Source organism: Manduca sexta, chromosome 13 (assembly GCF_014839805.1).
Source record: "Manduca sexta isolate Smith_Timp_Sample1 chromosome 13, JHU_Msex_v1.0, whole genome shotgun sequence".
Taxonomy (NCBI): domain Eukaryota; kingdom Metazoa; phylum Arthropoda; class Insecta; order Lepidoptera; family Sphingidae; genus Manduca; species Manduca sexta.
In genome coordinates this window covers 6,533,841-6,549,229 of record NC_051127.1, presented here as the reverse complement: position 1 = coordinate 6,549,229, position 15,389 = coordinate 6,533,841, and the positions used below count along the sequence as shown (strand labels likewise).

Sequence of the window (15,389 nt, the reverse complement as noted above, 5' to 3'; positions counted from 1 at the left end):
CTTGGCAGTCCGTTCCACACCCAACTAGGCTATCTCTACCGGTAACTAGAACTAAATTAATTATCTAGCAACAGACACTGTTAGGTGAACAGATGACCTATTAAAAGTAGCAGGAGGTCGCTGAATGCAGATCGCTTCTAATAGACCGATCTGAGAATCTTTGAGGAAGACCCATGTTCAGCAGTGGACATCCTGCAGCTGATGATAAAACAATTGTTGTGTTAAATGGTCTATTGTCAGTATAACTGGGTCTGATTAATCGTCTTATGATGACGCAATACATTACAGTGTCATTTACAATTAAAATTTATGGGAGTTATCAAATAAAAATGTCCTTCTCATTACTTTTTTTTATACATTTTTTTACGACACTATAAGTTTCATACATATTATAATCAGCTCTATTTTCTATGGTTTTTTTAAACTAGTTAAATTTTTTCGAAAAAAGACGCTTAATTCAATTAACCTATCAACCGTCGATATAAATCTAAAGTCCTGAAAATCATAATTAATTATAAATTTTCTAAACACCTGGCTATAAGAAATGTAACATCAATATGTTTCATAAGCTAAAGCGTTTTGAACTCGCTGTCAGTGACACCTCAATCGAAAGTTATAAAACTCTACAAGGCTTGATAAAGCCAATCCTCATCGGATTCTGTTGCGTCATCAAATCATTTCGTATTGATAATTATTACGTGATTCATAACGTTTAATTTCATGATGTTTGTCTGTATCTTCGAATTGCATTCTTAGATTGGCTGATATTTATTGATTGATAATCTTGTAGAAATGAATTTTAATATTTTTTGTAATTTTTGTTTTTATCCATGGGGTTAGATGTTTGAAATGATTTTTTTAACCTGTAAAATGTAATACATTATTTATATTCCGTCAATATGAACTCTACCACCAGTTCGGAAAGTAGTTCTCATCAGAGAAGAACGGGCAAGAAACTCTGATGTCGCTCTTTTCAAAATCACTTTATTGTTTTTTAGTGTTGTTAGCGTTGGCTGTGTATAAGGGAGATCCTGGGTTCAATACTCAGGTCTTGCTAGCCCTAAATATTTCTTACAAGATTTTCCTTAGGACTGGATTGTTTAGAAGCAATCACCGTGACGAGAATAGTGAAACAAATTATAGTTTAAAGATCTATATGACATTATAATTTTGATGTACTATTGTAAATAGTCCTTTTTATAACGGGCACTGTCAAGTGACCTCACTGCATCTGATGGAAAGCTAAATAAGGTCCAAATAGGGCGTCGTCTGAAAGATGATTACCCCACGCCAATCGACACAATTATGCCGGCCTGTTTGAACACACACTGACACCGGAACGCGCCACCCATGCAGGCCACTACGGCGAGTTTTATTCTACCACTAGCAAATATATAGATAATATATTCTACATTTCTAGCAAAAGATGTAAACAAACTATGTATTTAAAAGTTCGTTAGCCGCACAACTCTGCTATGATAATACCGCGAAATTCTAGACGGATCTAGATAAAATGCTAATCTAAAACGTGTCGTGGAGTTCAAGAGTTATTTTGCCGGGATCAGTGATATATGAAATAGCGCGGTGTTTTGTTTATTTTGAGTGTTAAAGGCTTTTTGGATTGTGTTCTTTTCTTTGTAGCCTTAGATTTGATAGAGGCGTTATGTATGGCTAGATTTGGCCGCGAATCCACCTGTGTAACAAAGTTTTTAGGGATCAAAATTATTTATAGCACTAAAAGTAATGTAGTTTCTTAGTAGTGAAAGAATTTAAAATCGGTTAATTAGTTCCAGAGAACCCTTACAAACCAACAAACAAACTCATAGATTTTTTTTTATATTAGTATTGATTATAGATTCAAATTATAAATTAGAATTTTATTCGTGACAGATAAGATGCTTTTATAAATAAGTCAGCAAATTTTAGTGTACATGTTACTTTTCTGTCCCCCTCTTAGAAGATACTGTCATGAGAATAACAACGAAAGACTCTTATGAACTTCAACTAAACGATCTATTTTTGTCACCGGCCATTTTGAATACGTAATAAAATCTCGGCGCGAAATTCACATCTAAGTATCAATGTCTGAATTTCATTTTGCTCATTTCTCGGTTTTATCAACCGATCGTATGGAGCGGATTGTGTCCAGTTTATGTACTGTTCGGCGCAATATTAAATATATTTAATGGAGGCGGTATGTGTCGTAAACTTATAGATTTTATGCCGCACCAAAGGGATAATCGCGGCATGTAAGGCATTCCGTATCCCACGGAACTATTTCAAAAAGGATTTCTTGAGATATGTCTTCTGAAATTGCTTTGATAAAGTATTTTCGTTGCTATGATTTTACAATCGGAGCGATTTTTACTTCTTACTAATTTCTTTTTGTGTCTAAATTTCACCAACGCATCTGCAATTCTTCTCGGCAAGATGTTTATGAGCAGTATAGGCCAAAACCATCAAATGACCATCTGGGTTCACTAACAGTTAACTACAAAAACCGTTTGAAAATTGCAACGCAATAGACCTTAATGCATAAAAGCCGTTACAAACGTTCCAAATTTAAATTTAAAAAAAGATTCACTCACCAATTATTTACTTGTAGTATCGTCAACCCTGTGTCCTGTGCTAATTGTTTCTTTTGGTCTTCCGAGGGGTACGGATGCTGTAAAAGAAAACATAGTATCAATGGTAATGTAATTTGTACGACGAGCGGGGCAAAATTAACACTAATCAAATCGGGGCCAATGCAATGTAAATAACCTTTGTGCGAACTTCCGAGCCTTTTTAAACAGTAAATTCGATTTGGGGGAACGTTTCCGATGTTTTTCGTAACTTTTCTGTGTTGTGTTTTTGGTTAGATTACATTTGTCAGTGTTGTAGGAAAAGCTTTATGTAATTTCGTTTTGTGTGATTAAAATGCCAATAAATTATTAACCTAAAACTTGTAGAAAATTATAACTAACAACTGTTTGTGATTATTGATAGGTTTATCTAATCTTCTACATACTATATTGTGCAAATAAAACGTCATACCCGGGAAACATAAAATATAAATTCTGAGTCACATGTACCCGGAGAACATAACGTCGCGGCACGCGGCACGTCCGCCGTAATGTTATTGGTTTTTGGATGCTCTCGGGCGCGTCCCGCGAGACCTGCCGTACTTTATGCGATCCTGGTACCTAGCAGGTACATGTGCGTAAATTATTAACCACCACAGGGTTTGACTCCTCGGTCGATACCGCTTAGTGTGGGTCTGGCTTCAAAGTTTTCTTTAGGTCAGTATATATTTTGCGAATTGTTATGGAAGACGTTTTTATTATTTGTCAAGAAGCAATTACCAAGTTATAGTTATATCAATAATCTGATGTGTTATTCGGTTATTAATAGATAGAGTAATTAAATCATTATATTTGATTACGTTCGAGAGAAACCAACCCATATAAATAATTACAATTATGCGGTATATCATGAACAGATTTGTTATATTTCGAATCCCTAAATCACACATAATTTTGTTAAATAGTCACATATACGTAAGTTATTTTATCCTTTGAAACTGACCAATAGTCAGTCACATACACGAATGTTATTTTATTCTATTAAACTGTCCCCTGTTCCTGCAAGTAAACTTACAGTGTAGTCGAAATATAACAGCAAAAGACGACAACCGATAGAATTATATTTGACTTACTGATGATACAATTTTGACAGAATTCACATGCATTTTTCAGAGACCTTTCGAAACATATCTACATATTACATTGACTTTGCGGATAGTAAAAAGTTACATCCAGCATCTCAATAGTCCTTCATAACCACGAGGAGCGAGAATCATTAATAAATCATAAAATACACGCGTACATTTTCCTCGATATCATGTAACAGGCGAGATGGGGCGATAAGGCCGCCGTCGCGTGTAACTGATACGCTCTGCATTACCGGCCTGATGGACTGAAACAGGTAATGTTAGGTCCGGCGCACACGGTCAGCCGAGATTGTATTTTAATGTTGGTGTTTTTATATGCCACGATAGTTAGTTTTGATAAGACTTTGATCGGAATTCTCCCGTCGTGTAGAAAACTCATAGTGAAGTAGCGAGCTAAAGTCGAGAACAATTAATGTCCTTATTTCTTAGCACCCTATTTCTTCAATTTCATTCGAGATTCCTTTTCCATTTTGGTTACAACGTTTTTCGTTTGTGAGTTATTGTTATAAGAAAATATATTGTTTGCTTCGGGATATAATGTTCGTTATTATCAATCTTTAAAAGCTAAGTGAAAATCACGTACAACGGCTGTTTTAACAGCACGGAATGTAAATTAAATCGATGTCTATTTGTTTTTCTTTAATTTTATAAGTGATATTTAAAAGCTTTCAAACGAATGAAATAAACTGGCTGTCTCGATTCCATCACGCTGCGCGTGCGCATGCCCGGCTGCTGACACGTTACACGCGAGAGCGGAGTAGGTAAAATTTTGAGTGCAATGGTACAGATAGACGTAACCAGCTTCCAGATAATACTGTCTTAACGAGAATTGTGCTGATTCATTCCAGTTTCTCAAACTGGTAAATCTTTACCCATATCAGCCATAGGAAATTAGGAGCTATGATTATAATTAAAACGCTCTTGAATGAAATTACTTATTACTACTGAAAGATAAAAGACTCCCAGACTTTAAGAATCTGTAGGCTATTCTATAAGATCTAGAGCATGAATCCAAGGCATTTGCCAATGAGCAATGGGTGATAAAGCATATAACAAAAAGATTTCAAGATACTCAGGCAATGACGTTAATATATATCTTCGTGGATAGTGCAATACTAAATAACCATCCCTTGTAAATACCTTGTAAGTGACGAAAGAGCCAAATTTAAATTGATACTTATTATACTTTTGATAAGTATTAGTTGATCCCCGAAGAGGTCGGCAAAGGCGCAACTGGTACACCCACTTTCCACCGTGTGTATTTCGTCCCATGACATGATGAGGGCGAGCATATCGCCTTCTGAGCACGGGCCTCCTCTACTACTGAGAGGGATTAGGCCTTAGTCCACCACGCTGGCCTAGTGCGGATTGGTAGACTTCATACACCTTCGAAATTCCTATAGAGAACTTCTCAGATGTGCAGGTTTCCTCACGATGTTTTCCTTCACCGTTAAAAGTATTTAATGCCTTAAACACTTTAAATTCTGAAAAGTAAGTCATTGTGACCTTAGTACCCGATGACAGTGATGTTGATGTACCTCGCTTCTCTTATCACAGTAGCCCGCGCCCTGCTCCCAGAATAGCCGCGCGGGAGGTCCCGCCGCTGTTTGTTATTACAATGATATTTGCGTCTTCTGATTGTTAGCGGGTTCGAATCCGTTAATGCATCGCTAATGTCCGTATTTGATAATTGCAGGATGTGATGTTTGTTGATCAGATGTTCGTGGTTAGATTAGCTTTTGTTTTAATTTGAAATTAATAGTAGCGGTTGTTGCGAAAATATTAACTAGATTATATGTTTTTTGTTATGATGTGTGATAATTGTCATGGATGCTATGCTTGCTTCTTCGGACACAAGCATAGCATCCATGACAATTATCACACATAACACAGACTTCTGGACACCAAAAGTTACTTCATTAATGTTTTATAATGCTGGTGGTAGGATATAATTTATATCCGCCCGGATTGCGATCACCTTACACGAGGTACACCCGTCATGGTGGCCTACGTAAGTGTGTCGCGTTCCGGGATCAGCCTGTGTATCCGGTTCCAACAGGCCGGCATAATTGTGTCGACTGTCGAGGAGTAATCGTCTCTCGTCAGTCGACATTCTATTGGACCCCACTCCGCTTACCACCAGGTGCAGTGGGTCACTTTGTCAGGCCCGTACAAAAATATGAATATTCTAGAATTTATCTGCAATCTAAAAAGTGTAAGGAAATGTGCTTACAAAGGTCATATTTTTACTGATTACTAGGACAACATGAAACTAACAGAGTTAAAACCTTGCACAAAAATAGAGAAAGCCGTAACTGCTCAAACTAACTTACACACAATAAGCTATATACCTCATTATAAACTTCCCATTGAAATTATAAATATAATTATTAAAATGTTAGTTTTTTGGACGAACTTTTTCGATCAGCCGCCGCACAAAAAATCCATATCGGAAATTTATGAGGTCCGCATAAAAACGTATGACAATGTTGAGGAGCCGACGTAACGGGACCCCGGCCGGCTTAACCACTATTTATACGTTTTGTTATCGAATACAAAATTGATTTTAGATTTTATATTAATTGTGAATTTATTTGGTAAGATGACGGCAGTACTGATTATATGTTCGAATTTTTTTTAGTGGAAAATACTATATGGTTATTGCAATTTACTTTCCACACTTGGTACATTGGTATCGTAATTAACTTTATAAGTTATCTTATTTCTTATGACGTCCTAGTAACTCTAAGTACAACAGATTTATAAAATCGATACGTTTTTGAAATTCCCTACGTACTTTACCTACCCTTTATACTTTATTTGTTTTTGGATGTATATATTATTTAAAAAAAGAACAATACGAATAATATGAAAAATATACTTATCCAAATAGAGAGCTAAGGATTCTATAAATTTGGGAACTACAAAACGAGGAATTAAACTCTGCCAATTTACTAAACTCAGAATTTATGAGATCGTCCAATGATGACTCTATTTCAGTCACAGAACACTTACAAATACTTTCTCAGTAGTAAAAGTTCACAAAAAACCCTTTTCTGATTTCGATCAAAAATAAGTCACGCTACGTATGCACCAGGGCGTCATAAACACTATGAAGATATCAAATTTCGCGCGAGCAATCCGGTGGGCCCCCGCCCGCACCGCTGTAAATCTCGCGCCGGCATTAAAATCACGATTATACCGGGCATAAGTTAACGATATATCGGGAATCGAAGTTTAGGGCTGGCACTTATGTTCAAGTAGCTTGGAATATTTATTTATTGAAATTTTAATGGTAAATTACTTCTGGACATTCCCAATGAAGGTGCCGACTTGTGACTAGTAATCATGCACCTTAATATTCATAACTGGAGTTTCAATCACTTCATCTATGTTAGACTATAGTATTATATTTAGAAGAAGTTGTTTTGATAATTTTACCCTAACACCAAACTTACGGCCTTAGAATAGAATATATTTCGATAAGTTAATCATCAAAATTAAGTTCAAAAGAATCACTGACAAAATCCAAAAAACTCCTGACAGCCCTAAGAAGTCCCAAGAAAAAAAACCGTCAGGCCGCTGCGAAAAATTCCACTTCGCCACTATAAATTTGGTTTCGCTACGGAGGAGAAACAATCCATTTGTTGGCACCTAAATCTATGGGCGGCGGAATTGGAATATGTAAATACGGCCGGGGCCCGGGACCCGCGCAACTCAAAAAAACTACTCTGTGTTAACGCACCCGTTTCAGATAATCACCTTAAACTTTGAGTTTATTGAAAATAACGGTTTTTGAATTTAGAAGTATTTCGTTTTTTTTTCTTTAATTTAAGTTTGAAGTTTATTTGGTTATAAGTTACTTTATTTATATTCCTAATTCAAATTATTTAATTCCCTTTTCTATTTTTGAATTTTACTACGTTCCAATTTTCAGTAAACACCGATATGACATACAAATATTAACTAATAAATCCTCAAAATAAATAAAAAACACAATAAGATCATTAATATTAATATGAATGCAACATTATCGAATCCATCCAGCGTGAATTATTATCGATAATCGGATTACGAAATTAGTCGATTTATAAACACGTATCGTTAATATGCAACGGTGTAGTCGTGATTTATGCGACAACAATCGACATTATTGAATTTAAAAAAACTTGTTTTTCTAAAACAACAATGAGTTTAATATGTAAATTCTGAGACGCAGCAATTTCGAGCGTTTCCTTTAGGACGTATAATATCGCAAAGTATAAAGGAGAACCCGCTGAAATATTCACTCGACGTCACCACAAGAGAACCGAAATTCCCTAATGATATGCGATATACGAACATAATTCTTGCCAGTGGAAAAGTGTATGGCGTATTTTACAATTTTCCCAGAGTTCGGTATTGCTATAACAATAATAATATATTCACGGGCCCCGGTGATTTCCGGACGTGTAGTAAAAATAAAAATCATAGCGAGCGTCTCCGAGGAGCGCCGAGCGTTGGGGCGCGCCGCGCGGCGTCGCCTAACAATGTACTGACGTGTGGGGATTTAACGCGTCCAATATACACTTTTTAATGTATATTTTCGGCGTGTTTTTAGCTTGTTTATCTGTTCTCTTATCCTTTGTTTCTCGAGACTAATATGGGTATTTTTATGTGTTCTCATTATGATTTATTACTTGCCATAAATGAGATGTAAGTCACCCGAATTTTATAATGGCAACATTAATTATAAAAACGATTTCTAAGAAAACACTATTATCTTACTAAGTAATTCTGTGTTTTAAAATGAGTCATACAACGTCTAAACTAACGTTTCGATATAATCCTTACACCGACTAACCATATCGATTATCGTTTTAACTATTTTAGAATCGACTAAGTCAAGCCCGTTGTCTCATTCCCCAGGCTACACACACGTGCAGCGAGTGATGGATTAAATTTTTCGTCATCCCGACGTGACATTCTCGGATTGAGATGTAAATTATGCATGTTCCTTTGCGCGTATCGAAAATTGCGAGAAAAATGTTGTGCTTTTTGTTCCCGCGCAAATAAAATCCCGTGTTTACTGTTTATGTACGCGTGATGGTTTGTGTTTTTTTAGAGTTAAATTGTACGTCATTGTTTTCTATTTGTGGTTTATGGTTACCGCATTGGTTTAGTGGTGGTGCAAGACTGTTCCCGGTTTAGGCAGCTATCATTTTTAAGTTTTTAAATTCAGAAATATTTGGAAAGCTATTAGCAGTTGGGATCTTAACGAGATTTTAGGGGACATATGCCATTTCAGTAGCATAGGATAAAACTTAGGTAATTAGTATTCTAAGTTTTAACCTATAGCTGAGGAGCTCAAATTGTGAGGGAAAGAAAAATGGTGCTGAAAACCTTAAATGAAGATAAGGTCCTTAATCGAATTAAATATTTTCGACAAATGAAAGCTTTATTCCTACTTTTAGGTAAATATGACTGCAACAAACATTACTTAAGACTAAAGCTTTTCTTTTGAAATCTTAATAAAAACCAGGGACCTGGCCACGGACCTCTAAAACTAGGGGCATGTGTCGGTGCCGTTATGCCCCGCCCGGGACTAATAAAGGTGAACCCCTAACCCTATCGGAGATGCCCTCGTGATGGATCGCCCGTCCTTCTGTTTGTTTATTTACGTTATGCGTTTGTTTATGTGCGAATGTTGGATTTGTCGCCATTTGGCTTCGTGCGTGATCCCCGGGGTTGGCATGCTTTGTTATATTCAATGTATATGGAATATGGGTTTTGAATGAGGAAGACGTAAATATAATATCAGGCATTATATACTGTCTCACTAATGTACGGGCCCGTTCTACTGAGAGGGATCAGGCCATTGTACAGCACGCTGGCCTAGTGCGGGTTGGTAGATCCTCAAAATTCCTATAGAGAACTTCTCAAGTATGCAGGTTTCCTCAGAATGTTTTCCTTCACCATTAAATCGATTTACAAAGAATACACACATAAATACACTGTGTGCACTTGGAATTCGAACCTGCGGACATTCGTCTCGGCAGTCCGTTCCACACCCAACTAGGCTATCGCCGCTCACAAAGAGACATACAATAGCTTTAATGACCTGATTTTTAAAGTAGACGCCAGCAAACAGGACTCGAATTACCTACGTGGAAATACGTAGCCGTGGAAGTGTGTATAAATTTTGTCTGCATTGCCGACCTTCTACGCAAGACAAAATATTCCTAGTCTAACATGAGTTTGAGTATTGTCGGACGAAATGCAAAAGTTAACTACAATCTAAACGTTGTCGTGTAATTTTATTTATAAATATTTTTGTTGGTCTTTTGGTGATCTGGAAGCAGAGGCGCCGACGCTATGAAAGACTACGTCATAATAAATTATATTTTCTACCAATCAATGCAAATGAATATCAAAAATGGCATAAAATAAATATTAAAATACCGGTAATCAAATATTTATCATTCGCAGTCACAAAAAACATTTAATATTCATAAGTTAAACAATTTCTTACTTATTGTATTTTATAATATAATCCGTTCTAAATTCAAATTTTCATATTTGTTTTTTTTTTTATCAAACCATGTGTAGTCTGCATACATATAAAAAGTCCTGACTTATGGAATAATATATCATTCTTTGAGATTTCAACGACTAGCCTAAACAATTGGAGGTATATGGCTGAAATGCATAGAGGTTTCCTTCATGATGTATTTCCAGAAATAAGGAAGGATATTATGAAATCAAACGAAGGAGGTAAACGATTAGTGAAAGTTTGTAATCTTTTTTAAAATTTGTTATGCCATAGACCAACGGTTTTGCCTCATCGGCGAATGTCCAAGAACCGTGTTTTCTAAACTCCATGTTTTTTTATACTTTTTTGACATTTAACCTTATCTACGACAGACATCTTTTATTTATACACGTTCCGGAATGAGTTGTGTGGGAATGTTGAATGTTGCCAACTAAGCCGTGTGATTTAGAGACGCCATCAAAAAAATATATTTGCGAAACACTTATTAAGGAATGTGAAATTTATTTTACGTATAATATTATTATTTATGTTGATTTTATGCTATTTGCCATTTGCATGCAATATGCTGTTAGAAAAAAAATGAAACACGTTCAACATTTATTTGTAGAATAATAGAGAGCTCATAACATTCAGATAATTCTAACAATTCCACGAAATTCCGCATCTATTAAAATTCTATCAAACTGGTTAGTGTGAAGTATTCTTTCACTAATGGAGGACATTGGCCAGCTCTAACACGCGTTAATCGGCAGATAAAATCCGTTTATTTTTAGCGCCAACCGTCAGTCTAACATCTGTCACAGCTGATAGTGCAAATGAATCAAAATTGAAACCTTCAGTTCAATCTGACTATACATATCGCGCGGCTCCGTCCGCTTGTACCTCCATTCAAAGCATAAAGTATTCAACCGTTCAATTCACCGCCCTGACACCATTCGCCCTTAAATTATGCACGTGTGTAATGGACAGCGGCTGTGGATGAACAGAAATAGTTTTTTAACGCGACAAAAACCTTTCCCGAATTCGAAGCCATTGGCCAAAATGAGAATTAAATTGAATCATTCATCAAGCGGTTAAATAAAGTACTAATATATTTGAATGGAAACAAACTGATTTGGTATCACAAAAAATTACCAAAATAGTCGATTAATCTATTTCAATCACTATATTATCGAACGAAAATTGAATTCAACCAATGACAGGTAGCGAGCCGTGTGAATCGTCCAATACAAACAATGCTAGTGAGGCGGTAAATGGCGTCGATACTAATCTGCGGAGCCGGAAGAGGCGGCGCTGACGGCCGTTCGGAAACCGCAACTGGGCTAGGAAATGAGATACGCTCTGCTAGCGGGCTATGTTCGCCTGGTACCTGTCCACAACTCATTGTCTCCCTTTGATGGAATTGGGACGGTGTGTGACGTGGTGGTCCACTGCCCGGGGTTACAAACGTATTGTTAGCGCTGCTTCATTTGGGCCAAAATATACAACAGAGCTCCGCTCCGAATACACCGACATGCAAAATTGATTAGACTTTATGAAGCTACTCTCTGTTATGGATAGGCATTGAATACGACTATTTTCATTATTACGAAAGCAACTTTAGCGTTAGGTAGACATTTAACTATTTTTAAAGTCATTTATGGGTATTTTTTTTACTACTTACGAATAATCTTGTGTCATGTACGAATGTGACAAAGAATGCGAGTACTAGTTCCAAAAACCAACAACTAATTAAAAAAGCTATTTCAGTTGACACAACCACGGCGGCCATGCCAAAAATGATGACAGCTGTCAGAATAACATGACGTTTCGTTCTGACACAAACGTGAAAACACGTGTCAAATGGAAAAAGATTTATCGTCGTACAGATTATAAAATTATGACAAAAAGTTATTACTGGACACAAGACTTGCCCTTCCAACGTTCGCTACAAATCTATCAGATTTGCATACAATTTGAGGTATAAATTTTGAAAATGTCAAAATGCAGAAACGACAACGAGCCGCCATTGTGACTCTGTCATCACGTGGAAAAGGATTTACTGGTCGCTAAGTATTGTGAAACATTATTTTTTATATACTTGTACAAGACGACGGGCGTGGGAATTCTACACAAGCCTTGAAACATGCCTTGTATCATACCATTGAAATTAAACTGGGGTAAACATTGTGACATGCTCTGACACTGAGAAAGTTGGTGTTGAGTAATATACATGTATTGACCATAACCTTTTCTTGAAGGTTTCGCTTGTCCCAAATCCCTGAATAAAACCTCATCTTAAGTAGGTGCAGAATGTTTAGCTTTCTATTAGCAAAAGTATTAGAATAGGAGCAGTTCCAGAGATTAAGACTTTCGCGTTTCTTTGTGTACAAAATACTTTTTTTGTTATGTATTAATGACTCTTGAGTTAATTTTTTCATACTGGCACGGCCACTGGACCTGATTGTTAATAAAATGGGATCTAAAGTCGACTGACGAGTGATGATTAACCCACAGGACACAATTATGCCGGCCTATTAGAACCGGATACATAGACTGATCCCAGAACGCGACACACATGTGCCACTATCGGTTTTAACATCTTGTGTTGATCGCTATCCAAGCGGATATAAAATATATCCTACCACCAGCAAATATTGAGAATTTTGACTAGGAGCTCATAACCGAAGAACAAATTAAACTTAAACACGGCACCAATAAACTGTCTCTATGTTTGCTTGACGAACCCACACCTCCCAATGTTCCACAATGTTTTAACGTAAAAGCATCGCGTGTAAATATTTACCGAGACGTTTAAATTTAATTTACGCATTAATGTGAGGGTGGTTTCTATGTTGTCTTATGTTTTCTAGTCAAGGAGCAGGAGTCTATGTCACACACATATATGCTCCTCTAGAGACACTATCCCTCTTTTGACTGCCTGTTATTTAAACGTGTAAACAAAATGTAAATCCGTTATTGGCCTTAAGATAAGTGTATCAGATTGTGTCACTCTAGTATTAAGGGCTGTGGATTTTTTAATTAAAATAAAAATAAAATAAAAACTAGTCAAATGGCACAAGTGGTTTGGGTCATATAATGATCTTCACACCAGGACTGGTGGAATTGTATTAAATATTAGAGAATTGTGAATTAGAAAAGGTTTTTTTGTCTTCAATAATTTATTATACAAGTCTTTGTAGAAATGTCAAGATCTTTCCAATGCTTAATATTTGTATCAAGCTTATTGTCAGAGTTCGAAAGAATCATTATTCGCTACAACTACGAGATTCATTATAGGACTAAATTCTTGTATACAGTTGTAGTATGATATGCGAAATTCAAACGTATATACATAGCAATAAATGCACCGGAGCTGACAAAGTAAAAAAAAAAACAAATGGAATCTTTAAATGATTTTAGCCGAAACGAATCCATTGCATAAATTAAACGCGTGTCGCGCATTGATTAGCGCCGCGGGCGAATAAATAATAATCCATTCATTCTGACCGAACGGCGCGACCGAACGCCGCGGACCGAATGACACGGACCGAATGGACCGAAACGAAAATAAACCGGTCCGTGCGTTCACACACTCGGCCGTGCGTTATGCGAGATAAAACGCGCTGTGTACTTGATGTAGTGTTACGGCGCGTTTGTCGATACATCGATATCGATATGACGTTTTATCGACACGTTAATAATTCTAATTTTATGTCGCCGCATGAAAATTGAATGTTGCCGCATTTGTAATTGTAATTTAGTGTTGCCACTCGAATGTGAAGCTTTGTTGCTATTTCCTCTGCGCGGATGACAAATTATTATTATGTAACACAAATTCGCTTTGATATCAATTTCGCGTGGTTTGTATAAATTGTATAAACCATACCGATTTAACTAAACAATAAATTATCTATTTTACCCACATAACGTAGCTATTTAGTAGTCTAAATAAACTTAGCAATGTTTTAACACGTACTTCTGTCCGCTATATCACAATTCTTGCAATGTAAAACTACATATTTCACCCATCCAATCTCATTGTCACATATTTGGATCCTTTTACAAACGAAATTACAATGATAAACTCTAATCCCGAGCGTACACAGTCGGCAAACACACCGCACGCACGCTCGCATAAACAGACCGCGGCCGCGAACCCTTGACAAATTCCGCTGCTGACGCGTATCGACAGCGCGCGTAAATCACCGCTCGGTTCGCGCGCGTTCGCCGCTCGCCCGCGCGCTGATCTATGTGTGAACGCGCTCTTATTTCATCACTGAAGGAGCGGCCTATAGCTCATATCCATTGTTTTATTTTTGAGGTTATGTTTGATGTATAACCTTATTCTAGTGGTCTTTTTGGTCCAGATGTTGGATATCGTCTTGGAGATGTTTCAGTTTTGTTTTAGAGCAGAGTGACTGGTGTTGAGTCAGCGTCTTTTGATAATCGCCAGTCATGTTGGACCTACATGGATTTTTCAACTCTGATAGTTTTATTGGGAATAGATAGTTCTAGTGTCTGCGATGTTTTGGATTAGAATTAGCTTTAATGACCTAATAAATCCAAAATTGGTTGTTAAATGACTCCACCACTAATCAACGTGTAAAGTTTTATCCTCCTCTAAAACTCGCACTCTAGGCAGAATGTCAAAATAAGTGATTGTTTTTATTCCCCGCATTAACAGTGTAAGAACATCACTCCTTATACCAAGATTACATAAAGCGTGCGAAGTAAGAGCTGATACGGACGCGGTGACGCAGTCAATATTTGCGCTGCGGCCCTCTGTTTGTCTGCAAGCTCCCGATATTGCTGACGCCTTGGTAGCCGGGGAAAGCGATTTCGTCAAATAAACAAAGTCAAGAAAGGAGAATGTTGTTTGTATGTAAAGTAGTAGTATGATTTTCATATTCAAAATTTTAAATTAATATTCATATAAGTGTGCCACCTTTAAAAAGCCTCGAATAGTAGAATGTGACTTGTTCCTCAACTCCGAAACAATCTCTCGGAACCTTAAACATAATAGGGTATTTAAGGAACTTTAAAATCAGATCCAATAACTTCACCAACCCCAAAAACAACAAAGAATTGACTCCAATTTGGGTCCACGTTAAGAGTCAATGCAGCTAGTAATTTGGTGACGGGGCGAATGTAGCCGCGTGCGGG

General features: G+C 36.8%; 1 protein-coding gene across 1 annotated transcript in view; it reads right to left on the bottom strand.

Moving 5' to 3' along the window:
- Positions 1 to 15,389, bottom strand: part of LOC115450162 (homeobox protein homothorax) — a 302,038-nt gene that overhangs the window by 65,054 nt on the left and 221,595 nt on the right. Inside the window, 1 exon segment of the mRNA XM_030178157.2 lies at positions 2,589 to 2,665. Within this exon segment, the coding sequence (XP_030034017.2) occupies positions 2,589 to 2,665 (77 nt within the window).